At 32.2% G+C, this 23,684-nt stretch overlaps 1 protein-coding gene across 1 annotated transcript in view; it reads right to left on the minus strand.

Moving 5' to 3' along the window:
* Positions 1–23,684, minus strand: part of LOC114325642 (Bardet-Biedl syndrome 7 protein homolog) — an 87,108-nt gene that overhangs the window by 15,691 nt on the left and 47,733 nt on the right. The window contains exons 7-10 of the mRNA XM_028273755.2: positions 22,438–22,628; positions 22,262–22,382; positions 12,108–12,260; positions 11,775–11,977 (exon numbers count right to left, since the gene is read on the minus strand). Coding sequence (XP_028129556.1) covers positions 11,775–11,977; positions 12,108–12,260; positions 22,262–22,382; positions 22,438–22,628 — 668 coding nt within the window. The remainder of the gene's footprint in view (positions 1–11,774; positions 11,978–12,107; positions 12,261–22,261; positions 22,383–22,437; positions 22,629–23,684) is intronic.

The raw sequence follows: 23,684 nt of genomic DNA on the forward strand, positions 1-23,684 counted from the left end.
TTTTTTTTTAATTGGAAAAAAAAAAACTACAGAACGATGTTTGTCGTTGTTCAAGGAGTATGTAAGCAAATATCAGATCACAATTTTGCAAAAAATTATATTGCCTCGCAGACTTAAAATGCGTTTATCTAGAAAACGGTTGAGTTTAACGAGATGAATATAGTAACCTTTTTTAAGTATAAATGTTAAGAGAATAAAAGTGTTGATCCAAAAGGTATGTAGAGTGAGAAATAAAACAATTGATCCTATTAAATGAGCGCTGAAAGGCGTATGTGGCGCCCTCTGGATAATATATCATTTTTGGTGGCAAATTTAGATTTATTGTCCCGAAAAACCCCTGCTTACCGAATTTCGTGTTATTATCCCATGCCTGTTAGGAAATATTCAAGAATAAATAAAATAAAAGTTTAACTTTATCACCTTGTATTTCGGTTATTATCAACTTTCGTACTAAGGTAAGTTAGCTTATATCGACCTATTTTAACCTCAGGAATCTAAGGTTAAGCTATGACCCATTCTTTACCAAACACCCTGTATATGTACACTCTGGACCAAAATTAATCAACCACCTTAAAAATGGGTTATTTTTGATGGTTTGTATTTTATAAACCTCTTGTCCGATTTAAGTGATTTTTTCGTAACATTAGCGCCTTATTCTTTAGCAATATCCCTGTAGTAATATTGTCGGTACACACATAATTTTTATTGCAAAGCTAGTGTATGAATCAAACTGTGTTTTTTCTCAAAGTTCGCATCACCCCGTGGAATATTCTAGCATCTATAAAATACTAAAATTAAAACCTAACTATAGCCTCATTCCTTCTCAACATTCAGTTTTTTCATTCATTCGTTTATGTTGGATAATAAAAAAGTTAAGGACTTTAAAAACTAGCCATGTTTTTCATAGACAAAGTGTGTTTTTAAATAAGTATGGCAATAAGGAGTAATTGTGCATGACAAAATAAAGTCAGTTTGCTTTACGAGAAAAACGTATGTCCACAAATGCATCGTTTCCGAGATAGGGGGTGTTGAAGTTTTTCTGACAAATTGACGATTTATTTATTGCTTTAAAACCAGTTGAGATATGCAAATGAAATTTGGTGGGTTTTAAGAGGTAGTTATTGCACATTTTTTAACTACAGTTAAGAATTTAATATTCACCATTGGCGCGCATACGGGTAATATGAGCCGAAAAATACGTAATTTAATATGAGGTCAAAAATGTATAAAAATTAATTTTTTTTAAATTGTACCAAAACGCCCCATTATTTTTGTCTGACAAGTGGGTCCAATATGCATTACACATGTAAAAAAACAGTACAACATAAAAATAACAGCTGTGGTAATAAATAAAAAATTTTCAGGAAATTGACATCTTCGGCGCGTCCGACTGCGCATATGCCCCGTGAAAATTGTCCGACAAGGTTACCACATTATTGTAAAAAGGTTTTATGGTAGATACCGTTAAAATTATCCATGTGGTAATAAATTTATTATTTTCATAAATTTTAAGTTATTTTTTGGGTGTAACTACAATGATATTATGCTAAAAATGATGGTGTATCGCATATTTAAAATGCGTTTATCTCGAAAACGGTTGAGTTTAGGAAGATGAAAGAAGTATACCTTTTTTAAGTAAAACTAATAGGAAAATAAAAATTTTAATGTCAAAATTATACAGAGTGAGGGATAAAAAAAATTGAACGTAATAAATGAGTGCTGAAAGGCATATGTGGCGCCCTCTGGGCAATGCATAATTTTTGGTAAGGAATTTAGATTTCTCGACTCAAGAAACCCCCAGATATAAAATTTCATGTTGTTATCTCATACCTATCAGGAAATATTCAATAATAAATAAAAAAAAAGTTTGATTTTGACACCCTGTATCTCGGCTATTATAAACTTTGTACTAAGGTAAGTTAGCTTAAATCGGCCTATTTTAACCTCAGGAACCTGAGGTTAAGCTATGGCCCATTCTTTACCAAACACCCTGTATGCATAAAAATTACTTTTTCTTTTAATTGTACCAAAACGCCCCATTATTTTTGTCCGACAAGTGATCCAATATGCGTTACACATGTAAAAGAACAGTACAAAATAAAAATGACATCTGTGGTAATAAATAAAAAATTTTCAGAAAATTGACATATTCGGCGCGTCCGACTTCGCATATGCCCCGTGAAAATTGTCCGACAAGGTTACCACATTATTGTAAAAAGGTTTTATGATAGATACCGTTAAAATTATCGATGTGGTAATAAATTTATTATTTTCATAAATTTGACATATTTAGCGTGTCCGACGCGTCATATGCCCCAATATTTTTGTCCGACAAAATTGTTTTCGTTGTTTATATGATAAAATCCATTGATTAAAATAGAATGACCAATGTGGTAATAAATTTTTTTCTTGCATAAAATTGACAACTTCGTCACCGCTTGACAGACAAACGCCCCACTACCATAATGCGCCAAGCTCAAAATTTGTCCGACTCCACCCAAATAACAAGTACAAAAAGTTTCAACGGTGTGGTCATAAATAATAATTGTATATGCGGGCCCAAGGCCTATAATAATTAAGGTATAATATTAATAAAATATAATATTTTATATTTGCATATTAAGTGTTAGACCATGCACAGCTATTTATGACGAATAACTTTCTTCATAAAATTAATAATAAATCACTTATCATAAATAATAAGTGAAAATTTAATGATGTTGGGTATAATTAATTTGAAACAATATTAAAAAAAAACAAATTTTCAATTAGAAGGATATAATTACATATTGGAACATAGTTTTTAATTCCAAACAACTTTTTTTTATAAAAATTTTCGATATTGTGAAATATAAAGGTACTTTACTCTTGAGTGAAATGCATATTGTTTGATATACCTCGTACAAAATTAACAAAATTTGATATTTGATGGTTGCATCTTATGTTATATACGATGCAGAGTATTTTATAAAGAATAACTTTTTTTTCGTAAAACTGATATTAAAAAAGGTTCCAAGTAGGTTCCAAACTATCAATAGGTTCCAAGTTACGCAGACATACTGTATAAGAGCTAAAAAAATTTTTTGTTGAACATTTATTATTGTTGAAGCTTATTATTAAATATATTTTTGGTAAGTTTTACAGAAAAAGTTTTGATCACTCTGTATATACATTTTTCCGCTGGTAATTTTCGGTTTTTGTATTACATTTTTGTTATCTTTCTTAGTTTTCTCAAAAATAAATTGTTTATTTCATTTTTAAACTAAAATTATTCAGTGTTTTTTAAAGATTACATCCTAAGCTTTAAAAAAATATCAAAGAAATTGTATTAGATTTATTCCAACTTGAGTAATACCGTCTTAAAATAGTGGAAATTCTGTAAAACTAAGAAGTTTCCAAAAATTACATTTTTTGAGACGGCGTATTATTTGAATTAAATTTTTGAGATTTTTTTTTGAATGAAACATCGTTTAGTAAGATGATTGAGAGGTAATTTGTGCAAATTTGAGAGTTTTATAAATAAAATTGTATTAGTTACACATTTTTAAATCATTTTTAAACAAAATTCATGTAAGGCTCACTTTCCGCCCACACCGTACTTATGTCCATACATTTTATTTCTTTTTATTACAACCATAAGATAGCTCATTTCATCTTCTTTCATGTCCAATTTGTAAAATTTCTTTTGATCCATTAGTTATAGAGTTACATTAAAAAAACTCAACCGTGCACTTCTTCCAACGCTAGTTTACAGTGCGCCAATGTGTGTGAGAAGGGTGACTTTAGCGTTATAAATAAAAAATTACAGAAGCTAGAGATTTAATTTTAGAAAAATCTTTATATAAGGTTTTTTTTGTAAAATTTTCTGAATTTTTCAATGGTCAAGTCAGTTTTTGTCTAAAAGTTACATTTTCGGAGTTATTTAAAAAAACATCTAACTTCGCTGTTCATTTGTTTAATAAAAAATTAAGCACCCACTTCTCGAGTAGAACTTTTTGATATGTTGTTTATTAAACATTTCTTAATGAAATTACAAAAAGTTTTATCTTGTTTGATTTTTTCCGAAGTGAAAATCTAAATGCACTCCCCTATATATGTTCCAACATAAAAACATTCATAAACAGATTTGGGCCTTTAATAATAACTCCACACGGAACCAAATTGACCCAAAAATCAGGGCCGTAAGTACGATGTTGGGGGCCCCGGGGCAAACGTGATGTGGGGCCCCCTATCGGGGGTCTGGGGGTTTATCCCCCAGCGGAAGGTGGGTCCGGAAAAATGTTTGATATTTTTTTTTTTTTTTTTCGTGGAATTTATGGCTTTGGTGAGGACCAATTAGCCAGACTATGTTAGATTGTATAAATAGTTTGTGTAAATTGTTTCATAGTATCAAACTTGAGCATGATGTATTCATTTGTTTTGTTAGTAATATGTAGCATTAGTAAGGTGTAAGGTGTTTAATTTTTTTTTTCCTTCCGCGCTAGAGCATCAACCCGGTTCAACGCCGCGGAGGTTTTAGCCCTCTTTGTGTGTGTTTTTATTTTTTTTTTGTTTTCTTTTTTTTGTTTTCTTTTTTTTTGTTTTTTTTTTGTTTTTTTTGTTTTTTTTTTTGTTTTTTTTTGTTTTTTTTTTGTTTTTTTTTGGTTTTTTTTTTAATTGGTTCATTTTTTTTTACTTGGTTTATTTTTTTTATTATTTTTTTTTTATTTTTTTTTTGTATTCACCTTTTTTTTTCCTTTAATGCTTTACATTTAGTTTGTTTTGCAGAATTGCTTACAAAATTGGTTAGTAATTTTACAATTTTAGTTTACAGTTTATGATGTGTTGATGAAGTACATAAAGTATATTATTATTTCCTGAAAAAATAATACAATTTAGGTCTATTGGAAGGTTTATCTTGTAGTGAATTAAGTTTTTATATAGATTATTAATGTTTACAATATTTATTGGACATTCAAGTAAAACATGTACCAATGTACCCATTTTACCACAACTACACAGTGGATCGTCTGTAATTTTTATTTTGTGCTTATAATAAGGTATTAGTGCATGGTTTGCACGTATTCGATTTATTGTGGCGACAAAGTTTCTGTTTGGTATTTTGTGAAACCATGGTTTTCTGGGGATCCTTGGCTGGTGTTTACAAAAGTTTGTTCCAGTTGTTGATGCACTGTATAGGTTTTGCCACATCTCATTTATTTTGTTCCTTTGATTTAAGAATAAATCGGACGGGGGTAGTTTAAGATTTAGTTCTTCTCCTGATGTTGGAGCTGTTTTTGCTAAGGCATCCACCATTTCATTACCTGTTATGCCTGCGTGTCCCTTTACCCATAGATATATGACGACTTTATTCTTGATGTGTATCTCATTATGTAAATACAGGATTTTTGCTTCAATATGATTAACTGATCTATTTATTTTAACATTTTTAAGTTTATCTACTGCACTTTTGCTGTCCGTACATATTATAAATTTGTCGTGGTTAGAGCCGAGTACGTATTTCATAGCTTGCACTATTGCTGTTAGTTCTGCAGTGTATATGGAAGCTTCCTTTGGTAAAATAAATTTTTTGTCAGTATTTTCCTCAAAATGGTAAAAGGCACAACTGGTATATTCTTTTGACTTTGATCCATCAGTGAATATAGAATCATAGTTTGGCCAGTATTTGTTTTTTGTTTCGTTGAACTTTGTTTGATTGATACTTGCTACTTCTTTACTTTCAAAATAGTAGGTTCTAATTTCACGTGAAAAAATTTGTTCAGGTGAGTAAATTAAAACTGGAGGGAGTTGGTTGGAATAGAGTATATCTGTAATGTCAGCTATTTCTGAGAAAGATTCTACTATGAGGGGGGTTTTCTTGAAGTGCCAGTATCTATGGGTCAAAACTTGAACTGTTAGTGACTGTACACTATTGAGGTAAGAAGTTTTTTTTGAAATGGTTTTTATCATGAATTTTCTGCTCAATAGTTGTCTTCTTAGTTTAAGAGGAGGTTCCACGGCTTCAGCTTGTATAATGTTTATGGGCGTTGACTTAAGATATCCCAGGCAAACTCTTAAGCATTTATTTTGTTGTATCTCGATTTTATTTAGATGTGTATCTGCTGCTGTTCCATAGAGTTGACTTCCATAATCCATTATTGATCGTACCATTGTTTTGTAGAATAGTAAAGCCGTATTTGGGTCTGCTCCCCACTTTGCTCTACAAAACGCTCTTAGGATATTTATAGAATTACTTGTTTTTTTGATAATTTGGTGGATACAGTCCTTCCATAATAGTTTTCTATCTAGATCCAGACCAAGATATTTTACAGAGTTACTAATACAGAGTTTATATTTTCCTATTGTTAATTGTCTTTGATAGTTGTTTCTGTTTCTAGAGAAAATACATATATTGGTTTTGGACTCGGATATGGAAAGTCCCATGTTGTCTAGGTATTTTTGGATTTTTATAAATTCAGTGTTGATATTTTCTATACATTTGTCCTCTGATTTGCTACTAGTGTAAATAACAACATCATCAGCGTATTGAATGATTTTAGACTTTTGTGATATAACATTTTCTATATCCATTGTGTACAGGCTGTAGAGGATTGGGCTCAGGATACTACCTTGTGGTAATCCAGATCTACATATTCTTGATTCCGAAATTTCTTGATTTATCTTTAAGGAAACTGATCGATTAGAGTAAGCTGATTTTATGAAGTTGGCAAAGGAGGTTGGTAGACCAATATTGATGAGCTTCTCTTCTAGTATATTTATTTGAACATTATCATATGCTGAAGTTATATCCAAAAATGTGGCCAAAGTGCTGTATTTGTGTGTGAATCCTAGATAGATGTCATTTACTAGTATCGTTAGGGGTTCCAAGGAAGATCTTCCCTTTCTAAAAGCATATTGTGAGTCAGGTAATATTTTTTCATTTTCTAGCCAATATTCAAGCCTGTTCTTTATCATTCTTTCCATGGTTTTAAATATACACGATGATAAAGCTATGGGTCTATATGAATCTGCATTTCCATTCTGTTTTCCAGGTTTTTTGATAGGTACTATGATGTATTCTTTCCACATCGGTGGAAAAGGAATCCTATTTATCCAAATCGAATTGAACAATTCCAACAGGGCTTTCTTATGGTCTAAGGGCATTTTATGCAACATATTATATGAAATGTTATCCGCCCCGGGAGATTTATTATTTGTTGATTTAATGCAATGATCGAGTTCCCATAATTGAAATAACGATTGTAGGAAAGAAGTGTTCCTATTTACAGTAGCTATTTGTTGAGTAATGTTGTTTTCGACCCATGGAGGTGAGATTTTTGTGTGGAATTCGCTTATCCAGACTTCTTTGGGGTCCATTAGGGGTTTATTCGCTTGTTTTCGGTTTTTATATCGGTTTACTTTGTTCCACACTTCTTTAATTGGTGTATTTTGATTTAGATTTTGGCAGTAATTTATCCAACTTTTTTTCTTAGTTTCTTTAAAAGTTTTTTTAGCTACTGCATCAAGTCTTTTATATTCTGTTAGATTATTAAGATTTGGAGCCTGTGTGTAGGTTAAGAAAGCTTGTTTTCTTGCTTTAGCAGCTATGTTACAGGTTTCGTTCCACCAGTCCTTTGAGCAATGATTTCTATTTTGTGCGTTTGATTTTCGTAACGGAGTTGCTTTGTCGGCAGCTTTGTTAATATTGTCGATAATGCCCATTAGTGATGATTTTGGTTCTGTTGCTTCAAGGGTAGCGGTGTATACATCCCAATTAGCAGCCTTGAGTCTCCATATATTATGTTTTGTCTGTTTAATTTGCGCAGGTGGGATATTCCTTCCAAATTGTATGTGTATTGGTAAGTGATTAGAGCCATAAGGTTCTTCTAAAGTACACCACGTAATTAGTTGTGTCAGATCCTGTGTACAGAGGGTCAAGTCTACAGCTGACTTCTTATTGTTTGCTAATGTAGGTGATCCGTCGTTTATAATTACTAGGTTGCATTGTTCGATAGCTTCCAAAAGAATCTTGCCATAGATATCGTCATATCCATCGTTCCATGCCAAACTATGTGCGTTAAAGTCGCCCCCAATTATGAATGGTTTTGGAATTTGTTCCAAAAAGTTAATCCACTGTTGTAATGATATTCTAGTTCTCGGTTTAATGTATACTGAAACAAAGTAAATTTTTTTATGTATATATGGAAAATTTACCGAGATACAAGTATGCTCAAAGTTGATTGTAGTTGGAGTTGAGACTTCTTGGTACATTAAGTCTGATTTTAATAAAATGGCAGAGCCGCCGTACCCGTCGTCCCGGTCACAGCGAATATTGTTGAAGCCTTTAAAATTATAGTATTTTTCTACTTTAAACCATGTTTCCGATAGAAGTGCAACGGAGTAGTTGCCCCTATCTAGTAGATATTCTAAGTTATTTTTATTAGAAACTGCCGAACGGCAGTTCCATTGAAGGATATTTATTGCATGGTTGAGGTCTGAGAATGTGATGACGTGTTTCCATTTATAGTTAATTTGACTAAGTTTTCGAGTTCTTCCTTATTTATGTTTATACTTTTTGTTACTAAAACTTTTGTGACAATTTCTATAACTAATTCTAATATTGAATTTATCATGCTCAAGTCTGAAGGAGATGCAACTGGATTATTATTAATATTTCCCTTATAGTTAATGCTGTCTAATATTCCTCCCGTAGGTAATTGAGATCTAGGGGAAGATATAATTTCATTATGCAAAATTAATGTTGGATCTGGACTATTTGGTCTCTGTCTTTTGAATGTTCGAGAATTTGTACTATTTGAATTATTATTGTAGAATATATTATTAGTTGACATTTTGTTAATTGGATTTGATGGGAATTGGGTGGGTGTATAATTATTGGGATTTAATGGAGGGAAAGTTTTGAGGCAGGAGAGGTTTGTAGTTTGTTCCGTATTTATGGATGTTACTTTTGAATAGGAGTTTCTGGGGAACTGTTTGTTTGCGTCTTGATAACTAATATTATTGGAAGACATAGCGTCTTTAATAAGTTTTTGACGCTGAAATTCTTGACACGCGCTTAAATTTGTAGTAAAATGATCCCCCGAACAGTTAAAACATTTTGGAGTGAGATCGGTCTTTTTACAATCTTTTGAGTTGTGGGATTCTTGACATTTATCGCACCTAGCCTTGCTCTTACACTGCCCACCTGTATGTCCAAATCGAAGACAATTAAAGCATAATAGCACCTTTTGTTTGTATGGTTCGACTTCCTTTAGTACCTTGTTGATTGTTATATATTTTGGTAGCACTTGTGACTTAAAACTAACTACGCATGTTTTTGTTGGAATGTATTGAGTACCGTTTTCATCTACTTGTCTTCGATTTAATCTTGTGACTTGAAGGACTTCAAATTTACAGTGTAAATCGTACATTTTTATTCTGTTTTTAACATACTCTACTGAAAATTCTGTGGAAATATCTTTTATTACGCCCTGTCTAACTAAAAGAAACTTAGGAATGTATATGTCTAGATTATTTTTTATAAATATTGCTTCATTTTTTTTAGATATGATATAGTTAGCCGATTTATAATCTTTAAATTTTATACGTATTTTATTTCTTCCTACTGCGTCAATGCTTACAATTTTTTCATCAATTTCTTTAAAATTTGTGATAATAATGTCACCTATCCTTAACGCGTTTAATCTGCCTTTAAAATCGGGTGAATTATTTTCTAAATACGCGTAAAAAGGTCCTAGGTCGTTTTGTCGGTAAAGAAATTCCTCCCTTTTTGTTACTACTTCTTTGTTAATGTTATTTGTTATTGAAGTGTGTACATTAGCAAAGTCATTATCGATAATGGGTTTATTATTAACAAGTTTTGTGGTACTTATCTGTGTAACTGGAACAAGATTTTGGAATCCTAATAGCTCCTCCTTTGAAGATGTTGCATGTTCTGTATCCATTTGGGTTTCTAAAACATTTTTATCGGGGGCGTCGCCCCCGCTAACTGCACTCATAACTTTTTAATGTTTTTATTCCGATTTCGCTTTTTTATTTGGTGTAATTAATTTACTTTTAAAATTCACAAAATATTTATTTAAATATCTAATTTATAGACACCGGTTTTAAAAAACAAGCTTCTTTCCTACGCACGTCTGACTACCACGACGAATGGAAGCTAAGTGGTTTGATATTTAACCCCCTGAAAACGCACTTTAATTCATTCCATGACTAAAGAACTTTGTTTACTTTTATTATTTTATCAGAACTAGACTTGAAAGGCAATTCAAAACATAAGCAAGGTTTTAACAATTGTTTCAAATGATGAAATCACAACAAGAAGAGAATAAATTATGAACAGAAAGACAAGAAAGGGCTTTATAGAGACAAACAAGTCTTGTATTTGACAGCAGAACTAATAATAGGAAAAAGCAGGATGAGAACAAGAAAATGGTTGGACAAAGAATGCCAAGAAAAACTATAAGGCATGCAGAAAAAGCGAAATATTGTATTTCAACGAGAACAGAAAGTAATTAAAGAAAACTATAAAACATCACGACGAGAAACAAGGAAACAAATTAGAGAAAAAACGAAAATTTTATAATTCGGTAACAAAAGATAAGAGAGACTTCAGCCCTAGCTTGTGTATGTACTCAGAAGAAATAATGATGAATTAATAATCAACGAAGAGGAGTTGCTCCAAACATGGCAAGAATATTTTTCAAAAATTTACTAAACATACGTCAAGAGGAAGACCATTGAGAGAATATACCTTGGGGTGGATCTACCGATAGAGGGCCCAAATATTGATGAAACATTGCAAGCAATTAACAAAAATTGAAGAACGCAAAAGCTCCATGCTTCAACAATATATGGGCAAAATTCCTTAATTACTGAGGAGAAACTCTCAATAGACAATTATTACAGAAATTAATAACACTTATATGGCACGAAGAGAAAATACCAACAAAATGACACGAAAGACGAAAGTGCAATAGGTAAATAGGTAATACTCATCTAAAAAAAGGGAGACAAAACCAAGTGCTCTAATTATAGAGGCATCTCCCTACTTAATACGGCGTAAAAAATCTTATCGAATATCCTATTAAGTAGGTTAACACCTTTTGTAGAAAATTTAATACGTGAATATCAAGTCTGCTTCAGGAAAAATAGATTGGCATAGCTCAGATTTTTATTCTAAGGCAGTTGCTTAAAAAAGGATGGGAATTTAATAGAACTATCCATAATCTCTTCATAAATTTCCGACAAGCAAGAGAAATTAAATCTCAAAAGAAAAGGCATACCTGGAGTTCAGAACAAGAATATTCGGAAACAGGAAAAGTAGTTGCTGGTACGTGGACTAAAGGGAATTCACACAAAACCTGAATGGCAAAACTGATAAAATTCGAGGACAAAAGGAGGTCTTTAACTTGACCACCCCGCAATGTTTAGTTGCTAAAAGACTTAGAAACACTTATTTCATATATTCTTATTCAAAAATCCAGTCCCCATCTAGTTATTTTGTACAATTATTTTAAACAACACTAAAACCTAAGACAGCCTTTATGTCCTCTTGTGGCAAATAAATAGAGTAAAGACACAAACAATGGGCAATGGTAAATGATTATAGTCCAAGAGCTGGCGGCGGATTTTGCTCGCGATCGGTAATATGAACAAGTATACAGGGATATGTTGGATTAGTTGTGTACATGACTTTCTCACAAGTGCGGACAGCTGAGCGAGGAACGAGGGTAGTTATAGTAGAAAAAAAAATGATAAAACCATATTATTACCTGTTGGTATCGAACTGATGAAGTCTGTAGTGCAATGATAAGGCTTTGATCTCATATTTGATCACCCTGCTACATTTTGGTTGGACAAGCGGAGTCACGTAAGCCTGTAGCATGCCTTTCTTACCTTCTACAGTGCGTATTTTCAAATCTAAGCGGTTTGTGTTGATCTGACATCGATATGTGGCCAACAGAAAGTTGTCGTCCTAAAATTAATACTATTGGACATTCAAATATACGGGGGGATACAAAATGATAGTCCAATTTATTATTTTGTGGTCAACGTGATGCTGACGTGCTTTCCTTCAGATGTAGGTACATTTATAACATAATTACCTGCATTTCTGAATTGCAATAACTGACGACAGCTGAATTTTTTTCTACATCTAACAAATCTATTTCTGTGTTGCATTGTAGAAGGATATTGTCTATAGCAGTTGGCACTTCAATTGATAAATTATATGTCGAAGTTTTTTTGTCTAAAACAAACTAAAAACAAATATAAAATTAGTATATTTTCTGATAAATACAATACAAACGCAATTACAATTTTTTTATTTGTAGTTTTGACTTCTAGCGCTGAAATCGTTTACAAAATACATTTTTAAACGCTTTTCTTTACCTCAGTAGTTTGCATCAAATCTTTAGACGTTAATTTGACTGACTTTTCTTCAATGCAAATGAATGAAAATTTGCAGACATATGCATTCGCGGGAACAATACACGAATAGTCAATAATTTTTTTATGTTTATTAATTGTTTAAATAAAAAAAAACGATTTTAATGGAAAATGCTTAAATTCTCTTGTTTTTTACAATGTAGAAACTTGAAACTTTTACGGATTGTAGCTAATGATATGAACTATACATAATTTCACTTTTTACTTTAATTGTTTACGCTATACTTCATAAATAAACAATAAAGTTTCAAATTTTGAACGCTCATGTTTATATACAGTGCTAGTCAAAAGTCCGTACCCCCTCGTATCTTTTGAACGGTTATACCTATAATAGTGAAATTTGGAGTGAGGAAATAAACGGACGTAAGCTTCTTAACTAGTTATGACAGGTGACGTAATAGTGACAGATGACGTTACAGAGCCACTGTGACCGATAATTTTAAATGGGACCTTATAGCAAGTGATACCTCGTTTGAAAGGTATTTAAAATACCTATTCAGTCATACTAATTTTTTTGGGTTTAAGTTGATTTTGATTTTGGTGAATAAATTAAATAAATATAATATTGTAGTTTCGAATTTAATTAATAAAAATTCAAATGTCCGTCTATGGATTTTTTGTCAAAAAAGTTGACGTTTTTTAATTCTCTAGTAGTTTTTACGTCAACGTCAACCTGTTTGACAAGTAATCATAGGCGGAATTTTGAATTTTTATTAATTAAATGCGAAACTACAATTTTATATTTATTTCATTTATTCATCAAAATTTGCTTAAACTCAAACAAAATTAGTATGACTGAATAGGTATTTTAAATACCTTTCATACGAGGTATCACTTGCCATAAGGTCCCATTTAAAATTATCGGTCACAGTGGCTCTGTAAGGTCATCTGTCACTATGACGTCACCTGTCATTACTAGTTAAGAAGCTTACGTCCGTTTATTTTCTCCCTCCAAATTTCACTATTATAGGTATAACCGTTCAAAAGATACGAGGGGGGGTACGGACTTTTGACTAGCACTGTATAGGGTGAGGCAGATAACTGGCCTATTAGAAATATCTCAAGAACTAAAGGCAACAGAATCATGAAAATTTGAATAAAGGGGTTTTGAAGGATGATCTATTAAATGAAAATATTTTCATCTCTTTGCAACTTCCGGTTATACCGGAAGTGGCTTATAACTTCGTTTTTTTAAATGGGACACCCTGTATATTTTTACATTTTTGGATTCTCTTAGATGTCTTCTTTCTTAAAATATAAGGTTTTGTAATATTATACAGGGTATTTTAAAAGATAATTACGTTTTTTTTATTAATTTCGTAGCAACATTCACACCCTGTAGAATTGTAGTAGTTTGAAACTAAAACTCTACTTACGTTCAAATGATTTTAAATATACTCTACTATTGTTAAGAATCATTAGTATAGCTAAATTTTTAATTTTAGTATACAGGGTTGGTCGAAACTCGGAATGAGTATTTTCTGAGTTTTCTTAAATGGAACACCCTGTATTTTTGCATTGTAGTGAAATGATATTTTATAGTACTTTTTTATTTCTTAAGCATTCCCTATACCTAACTGCTTTAATTTGTGAGTTATTGGTGATTCAAGCTAAACATTAATTGCAACAAAAAATACGTAAAATTTTATTAGGTTGGCCGTGAAAATACTCAATCCCAAATAATTTTTCAGAAATAAATACATATTAATCCAGATTGGTCCTTAAAATTACCAATAATGGTTTAGCTATCGAAATACTTACTTAGTTAAGATTGTTGGTGCGATTAACAATTAAGCACAAATTAAAGCAGTTAGGTATAGGGAATGCTTAAGAAATAAAAAAGTACCATAAAATATCATTTCATTACAATACTAAAATACAGGGTGTTCCATTTAAGAAAACTCAGAAAATACTCATTCCGAGTTTCGACCAACCCTGTATACTAAAATTAAAAATTTAGCTATACTAATGATTCTTCACAATAGTAGAGTATATTAAAAATCATTTGAACGTAAATAGAGTTTTAGATGTCAAACTACTACAATTCTACAGGGTGTTAATTTTGCTACGAAATTAATAAAAATACGTAATTATCTTTTAAAATACCCTGTATAATATTACAAAACCTCATATTTTAAGAAAGAAGACATCGAAGAGAATCCAAAAATGTAAAAATATACAGGGTGTCCCATTTAAAAAAACGAAGTTATAAGCAACTTCCGGTATAACCGGAAGTTCCAAAGAGATGAAAATATTTTTATTTAATAGATCATCCTTCAAAACCCCTTTATTCCAATTTTCATGATTCTGTTGCCTTTAGTTCTCGAGATATTTCTAATAGGCCCTTTATTTGCCTCACCCTGTATAAATCGGCGTTTATTCGTGTCAAATTTCAATATGATACGAAACAGAACTTCAACCAAAACTCGAATTCAAAAAATTCGTGTTTTTATCGTAGTCTTAGAAAAACCACCGGTAGCAGTGGCGTAGCTAGCCCCACAGGGGCCCATATCAAGGTTTGTTGCGGGGCCCTTTTCGGCTACTGATGTGGGATAGTACTAAAAAAATGTTAAACAAAAGAAGCAAAAACGTTTGTATAGAATAGAATAAATATATGCTTTATTGTCACTGAAGATTTTACAATTTTATGGACAAAGAAAGCTTACAAAGAGTCGAAAAACAAAAAAACAATAACAAATACAGTTTACTAAAATTACATAAATCGTCAATATTATTACAAAATAAAATATAATGAGATAAAACAAAACAATACAGGGTGTTTCATTAATAATTGGAAATCTTTTAACTGTATATTCTTCAGCTAAAAATATTAAGGTATAACCCAAATTACCTACTCCGAAAATACTTCCTAAGGGAGCTTGAGTTCTTTGAAGATGGTGTCTTTTAATTAGTTTCGTTTTAAATACCTCTAGAACGCTTCTATTTAGAAAAACTAAAACTGGTATGCCTATTTATCTTCCAGAGATAAATCGATTTCATAAATTGCGAATTTTTAGTACGGGTCATATGTGTCCTTTTTGGGTAGGGCAGCGGTTATTTTATCGCATAACGTTTTTGTCTTCAACTTTTATTTTTGACACTGGATTATTAAATTGTAATGTATTCTAGTACTAAAAGTTACTCTTGCTTTAAGTCGGTAGAATACACCGTTTTCTAGAAAAATCGATTTGAAAGTTTTTCGTTTTTTGAATTTGAACAAAATTTAAAAAAATTAAAAAAGAAAACGGTGTATTATACTGACTTAAAGCAAGAGTAACTTTTAATATTAGAATACCTCATAATTTAATATTCTAGTGTCAAAAATGCCTAGAAATTAAAGACCCAAAAAATATTGCTATAAAATAACCGTCGACCTACCCAAAACGGACGCATATGACCGGTACTAGAAATTCGCAATTGATGAAATCGATTCATCTCTGGAATAAACGTACCAGTTTTCGTTTTTTTTTTTCATAGCTTTTTTTAAATTAAAAAACGCAAAATTTTCAAATCGACTTCTAGAAAACGATGTACTTATACTACTGACGCAAGAGTACCTCTCATTACTAAAATGCCTCACAATTTAATAATCCAGTGTCAAAAAGACTTAAAGGTTAAAGACAAAAAAGTTATGCGTTAAAAAAAATTATCATTGCCCTACCCAAAACGGATGCCTATGACCGATACTAGAAATTCTAAATTTATGGAATCGATTTATCTCTTTAAGATAAATAGGCGTACCAGTTTTCGTTTCTCTAAATGGAAGCGTTCTGGAGGTATTTAAAAAAACTAATTACAAGGCGCCTTGTTCAAAGAGCTTTATCTTCTCTTGGAAGCATATTCGGACTAGGTGACTTGGATTAAATCTTAATATTTTGAGCCCATAAAACTACAGTTAAAATATTTACATTTATTAATAGAACACCCCGCATATTGCAAAATTTAAATAAATCGCATAATACATACAACCTTACGATCTAATAAGTTCTGCGTATAACACCCAAATATAGATATAAATAATAAACCTAAGAAACTCTAATATACCAAAGTCGAAAAATAGATTTGAATTGTTGAGATCCAATGTTTGAAAATAGATTCAGATTTTTCAAGCCAAGAGTGATTGCTTGGAAATAACCGTAACAAAGAAGCTCTGTTCTTACGATGCGAGCGGTCGGTAAATATAGATATAGCTAAATACAATTTATAGATAAAGAATCGATTACACGAAAATATACGCAAAAAATACACAAGGTTTCATGTATTCAAACATAACGTGATTACAAAAATTGCGATTTGGCATTATACTTTATATAATGTCTCACACATAGCCAAAGGTGAATAGACAATAAACAGTACCTTAAAAACAAAAAAGCTCTGTTGTTATGGAATAAAGGCAAACGGCAAAAAATAGATAGGTACCTGTACATAAATATAGTTTATGTATGTATAGATAAAGAATCCATTACACAAAAATGTTGATATCCAAACAATATACACTGTTTCAAAGCGTTTTAATAGTGAAATAATAATTGTAGAATATTTGGAGCAATTTTTTTAAATGGAATTTTGTTTCGAAATGCCTCGCTTGGGCCCCTGAATGTCGGGGGCCCCGTATAATTGATACGGCTGATACGGCGGTAGCTACGCCTCTGACCGGTAGAGACGTGTTGTGCTACAATTAACATTAAAATTCGTTTTGTCGTATTAATTAATTAAACGCTTTTCTTTAGTTCCATCGTTTGGGCCAAACATTTAGACGTTAATTTGACTGCCTTTTCTTCAATGCAAATGACTAAGAATTGGCAGACATATGCAATCGCGGGAACAATTCGCGGGAATAGTCAATAAAATTTTTTTTTGTTTATTAATTGTTTAAATAAAAAAAAACGATTTTAACGAAAAACGCTTAAATTCTCTTGTTTTTTACAATGAAGAAACTTGAAACTTTTACAGATTGTAGCTAATTATATGAACTTTACAAAATTTCACTTTTTACGTTAATTGTTTACGTTATGCTTCATAAATAAACAATAAAGTTTCAAATTTTTTGCCGATTCCGACTACTTTTCATATTTGTACATAATATGTTTTATACATATTTTAACAAACATGACGATATATTTTAATGTTTGAAAAGTGCAAGACTAAAAAGTAAAAAATAATAAAATATGAAAAAAATATTTGTAAGAAACGCTTTTCTTTAGTTACGAGTGACTAAAATTAAACATATTTAAAAAAATCAACTAAAAACAAAAAATAAAAAAATTGAAAAAATCTAACACATTCTTTAAAGAAAAGCGTGGTGCGAAAACCGTTTATTCGATGAAGACGCGCCACGCTTTTCTTTGTTAGATTTTTTCAATTTTTTTTATTTTTTGATTTTTAGTTGATTTTTTTTATAATATGTTTAATTTTAGTCACTTGTAACTAAAGAAAAGCGTTTCTTAAAAATATTTTTTTCATATTTTTTTAATTAAGCAAAGATTTTTAGTGACGTATTATTTCTTCTTTATATAGTAAAAGGAAAAATCGTCACGATACGTGAAATAGATGGAACAGCTAATTTACTCAACAAGAGGAGTCCGTTATACGAATGTAAATATTTCATTTAATTACTATACAGGGTGAGCCAAAGAAAACAGTCCACCTCGATATTTGGCAGTAGTCATTAGATTTTAAGGAAATGACGAAACAGGTCGACTTTTGTTCTAAGGGTGACACATTTTTATGATAATCCTACATCTGTCATTTGTCAACCCCTCCCTTCCACTTCCCCAGCCACTTGTTTTTAAATAGGGAATATACAGAGTGGGCCAAATAAAAGGAGCCACCCCGATATTTGGCAGTATTTATTAGATTTTAAGAAAATAAAAAAACAGGTCAATTTTTGATCTAAGGGGGACACATTTTTACGATACAAACATCTGTCATTTGTCAACTCCCTCCCTTCCACTTACCCCACCCCTTATTTTTAAATAGGGAATAGGGGTCGTGTGCTAGCTCATTTGAAAGGTTATTTAATTCTCTATTCAGTAATATCAACATCGACTTAAAAATGTATACAGGGTGTCCAAAAAAAATTATTTTGAATTAAATTAATTGACACAAAAAGAAGAATGTATGTAATTTATTTTACTCAGAACACATTCTACTGCTGACATAAAATAGAAAAAAATGTTTTTTGATAAATAGACACTGCTTTTTGCTTAATTTTAATGTTCAAGCTTCCACCCATCTGCCTCTTGGTAGGTTGAATATTGAATTTAAGCAACAAACAGTGTTTATTTATTAAATAAACATTGTTTTCTGTTTTTTATCAGCAGTAGAATGTATTCTGAGTTAAATAAATTACATACATTCTTCTTTTTGTGTCAATTAATTTAATTTAAAATAATTTTTCTTGGACACCCTGTATAAATTTTTATGTCAATGTTAATATTACTGAATAGAGAATTGAATAACCTTTCAAATATGCTAGCACACGACCCCTATTCCCTATTTAAAAATAAGGGGTGGGGGAAGCGGAAAGGAGGGAGTTGACAAATGACAGATGTTTGTATCGTAAAAATGTGTCCCCCTTAGATCAAAAATTGACCTGTTTTTTTATTTTCTTAAAATCTAATAAATACTGCCAAATATCGGGGTGGCTCCTTTTATTTGGCCCACTCTGTATAATGTGCGGCACATCATACGACCGTCCAAGATTTTTTTCCATATTTGCACCGTCCTTGCAAAAAACTGTTAATTCATTTGAAGTACAACACCTCTTAAAAATGAAACGTATCGACTATGGTTTGCTAATATGCTATTTTTTCTGTCACATCAAAAGTAAATGTGACAGGTGATCGACCTGTTTCGTCATTTCCTAAAAATCTAATAACTACTGCCAAATATCGAGGTGAACTGTTTTGTTTGGTGTACCCCAGGCCCGGCCCTAGGGATTTTGCCGCCCTGGGCAAGATCGGCGACCGCCGCCCCTTCCCCTTGGTATACCCAAAAACTCAAAAATTTCACCACGGCTCTTAATTTGCTGAAATCTATCACTTAATGCATTAACGGTTGTGTCTATAATTTTTAAATAGAAGTCAACTTTATATCGTGTCTCTGGATCTAGGTCCATACTTTCATCTTCAGCCTCCTTTTCGGATTCTCAATTTCTAACTTTGATGAGCCCTTTGCGTCTGTCAAATAGCCCTGGAATTTTAAATCACTTCCGAGAGACTTAAAATGGATTTCCGATTTTTCTAATAAACTAATAGCATGATACGCTCCCATATCAATACTCTGCATATGCTACTACGTTGGTTGATATGAAAATGTTAAGTAAAATGTCATGCCATATTACCACAGAGCAAAGAAAAGTAAAATCACGGATTTGATTTGCCAAACAGCTTGCCTCATGAGCAACCATTTTATCGTTGTGTTTATTCACAGTGATTTCTACAAGAGCATCGTAAATTTCTTCAATTTGGTCTCTAATCGGAGTAATTGCATCACTTATTCTACTTTCCCATATAGTTTCGGACAAAGGTTTCAATGTTAGGCAAGAAATATGATTTTTCAGCATAGTCCAACGATGAATAGATGCTGAGAAAAAGTTGTAAATTTTGTCACTAAGGAAAAGAAAGAAACTGCAAACTGTGAGGCTTTAGCAGCATCGTTCACGACTAAGTTAAGTGAATGGCTAGACCATGGGACAAAAAATGCTCTAGGATTCATTTTCAAAATTCTGTTTTGAACTCCCAAGTTCTTTTCTTCCATGCTTGCCCCATTATCATGCCCTTGTCCTCTCATATCTTCCAAAGGTATTCCCAGTTCATTCTGGGACTCTTTAACTCACAAGCCAGTGGTTTCCATTACAGGCACAAATCCAAGAAAATGTTCTTCAATTTTAACACTTTGTGAACAAGAACCTAAATCGACAAAATGTACAACAATAGTCATCTGTTCCACCCCAGCAATATCAGATATACAATCTAAAATTATGCTATAATACTTTGCTGATTTCAAAAATTTTAAAATTTTATTTTTGAAAAAAAAAACGAATAACCATTTTCAATTTCGTTGCAAAACGAAAATACAGCCGAACCATATTCTAGTCCAATCAGAGAGTGCCACAAGCACCTCTACCGGTTTCGAAACTTATTAGTCTCTCATCAGGAGGCACATATGCTGCTCTCCCCGATCCAACCAAAACAAACCCCAGCGTGGAGTCCCGGATTGCAACGAACGAAATGGCATAGATGCCCTAGCGGCAACTGCTACCAAAAAGACTAAGTTTTCACTCTAATGGCATATAAAACAACATAATGCTATTATACATCCCACCAGAATGAAAACAATGGGAACCTTCTCTGGTTACACCTCCGAGGCTTCTACAATTTGCAAGCCATACGGATGCTGAGACTAAGGAAGATGAGGGAATTCTACAATTTACAATTCACGTCCCATCTGCGGTCTGCACCGCGCTGAGCAGATGGGACGTGAATTGTAAATTGTAGAATTCCCTCATCTTCCTTAGTCTCAGCATCCGTATGGCTTGCAAATTGTAGAAGCATCGGAGGTGTAACCAGAGAAGGTTCCCATTGTTTTCATTCTGGTGGGATGTAGAATAGCATTATGTTGTTTTATATGCCATTAAAGTGAAAACTTAGTCTTTTTTTAGTCATTTTATTTTTGATTTGGTCATGGAGGAGCTGAATAATTTCGTTTTGAATACGTTTTCCCAAGTAGTGATGCTGCTTGTTACTCCCATTAGTTATTCTCCTAATGTGCTCTTGTAACACAGAATCAAAATTTTTAAAGAGCTCAAAAAGTTTTAAAAAATTACCATTGTTTTGAAGAAAATGTCTATCAGAATCGCCCCTCATTGGATGACACTGATGTGCTAAGAACTGTATTATTGATATAAGTCGTTGTATTACATTTTCCAATGACCAGTATCTGAATTTAGAACTTTTTGTGTTTCTTCATCTATGATTTTGCCCGATTCTAGTCTAATTGCTAGTTTTACCCACTATCGCTGTGACTGTAGATGAGCTGGAGACTTAGCGTGGCTGGACAAAGCTTCAGCCATATGTTTCTAATTATTATATCCATTTTCAGTAAAGTTAATTTTAAGTGAATTTCAGTGAATTTAGTTTAGTTCTGATCCTACTATTCTTATGCGATGAAGAAAAAGGCGGTGTTGTCGATTTTCCGTCGAATTGCAATTCAAAACCTTGCAATTTTGCCGCTCTTGTTCATAATACTGATTTTTTATAATATTAAAAAATAAGTTATTATTTCTTTAATTTCAAAAATTGGCTGTCCTCTAAAATTTGCCGCCCCTGAATTTGCCGTCCTGGGCAGCCGCCCAGTTCGCCCACCCCTGAGGCCGGGCCTGGTTTACCCTATATATATATTTATATACACTGTAATATATTTTACTACTATATTTCTACGAACCTTTTATTTATATCATATTAGTGCGAAAGTATAATGAAAATAACAGGTCAGAGCTACAGAGCACATATATGTAGATAGGGTTGAAATATTCCAAAGCTTGCTCACTAATTTGTTTGGTTATTTTAGCATCTATATGTTGATGTATTTTGTCGAAGGCCTTATTGCTCTTTACTGATTATGCATTTTTCATTAATATGATTGGCAGCTGAATATAGAGATCAATGGAGAAAATTTCTTAGGAATATTGGAGGAAATCACTGAGGATCCTCAATAATGAGGGAATAAAAGAGAGAGAGAGAGAGAGAGCGTGTTTTCAACATCCATGTAGATAAAAGAAAAATATGTCATATATTACATGGCTTACCGAATCTTTTACCATCAGTAAAGGAATGGCCGACACTTCATTAAAGTAGATATGTGTTGAAGATAGCTGGTATTTTTCTCTTTCTTTTTGAATTTTTCCTTTCAATTCTTCTATATCTGCCCTACAAGTGATAGTTTTTATAGTACTAGTACCTACCTTAACCAACTTGTACTTACTTGAGTTTAAATATTTTTTGAGACGTGTCGGCAGAAGAGATATATCCAGCTGTGGAATTATCAATATTTGTTTCTATGGTTTGAGTAGTAAGTCCGAAGACTCTGCCTGTGTAAGTAACGACCAGTATTTCGTCGTATCCGGTAGCTGCTACTACGCCACATTGTAATGAACTTACACTTTCATTACAGTTCTATAAAACAAAAAAAATTAATTTCAGGTTAGTATAACATACATCTAAGATTTTAAACTACTTATATTAAACTTTTACGAAAAACTCCAAATACAAAGTTTACTATAATTAAACATTTTGGTAGGGGAGCCAAGTATGCTAAATGTGCAGTCACTCGAGCGCTTTGGGGACTTATTGGGTTGTGAAGAGTAGGTCCTAAAACCAAAAAAAGTTAAGTAAAGTTTTCCATTTTAGTGGGCGCTTGCCATTTTTTAATTTAATTTTCCATTTCCAACAATCGCTTTTTCCGATTATAGCGCTATCTATCCATAGTTCGAAAAAATGTTTCGAATAAAAGTTGCTTATTTTTACGTAAAGAATCCAAATCAGGAATAAAAATTTGGGACTCCTATTTAAGATTTTAAAGTAACCCCCCACCCCACTTCCGTGGGGGGTCGTGTTTGGTACCATTCGATAGATTTTCAAAAATATTGATTAAGTGTATTTTGCAGTTTTTCGATCTAATGTTTATTTTGCGAAATATCGCGGGATTTGTATTTAAAATTTTAAATTTACCCCCACCCCTTTGCGTAGGGTGTCATGTTTGGTATCATTCGATAGATTTTTGAAAAATATTGAACACGTATTTTTTAGTTTTTCGATCTAACGTTCATTTCGCGATTTATTCGCTTTTTTTTGTGAAACTTTCTAACTCGCCCATTTCCTTACGCCCCGCTCAAATCGTCAGATTTTTTTAAACATACACTCTTTTGCATTTACTTAACTTAACTTATCTTAATCTGACAATTTCGAGTATTTTTAAGGATAGATTTTTTTTTCGGGCCCCCCTTAACGAACTCCCCTGTGTTAAGAGCCAATATATGGTGGAGATACATCTGAAGGGCACCAGGTTTCTCCCCATATGATAATCTGACGCGCTCGAGTAACTGCAAAAATCCCCGCTTGGGCTCCCCTACCATTTAAAAATAACTGAAATAAAAATAATAAACAATATTTTAAATCTAAGACTTTTCGTTAAAAGAAACTGCTTCCTGGCTGCATCCTAAATCTCCGGCT

The sequence above is a fragment of the Diabrotica virgifera genome, chromosome 8 (genome assembly GCF_917563875.1).
Source record: "Diabrotica virgifera virgifera chromosome 8, PGI_DIABVI_V3a".
NCBI classification, from domain to species: domain Eukaryota; kingdom Metazoa; phylum Arthropoda; class Insecta; order Coleoptera; family Chrysomelidae; genus Diabrotica; species Diabrotica virgifera.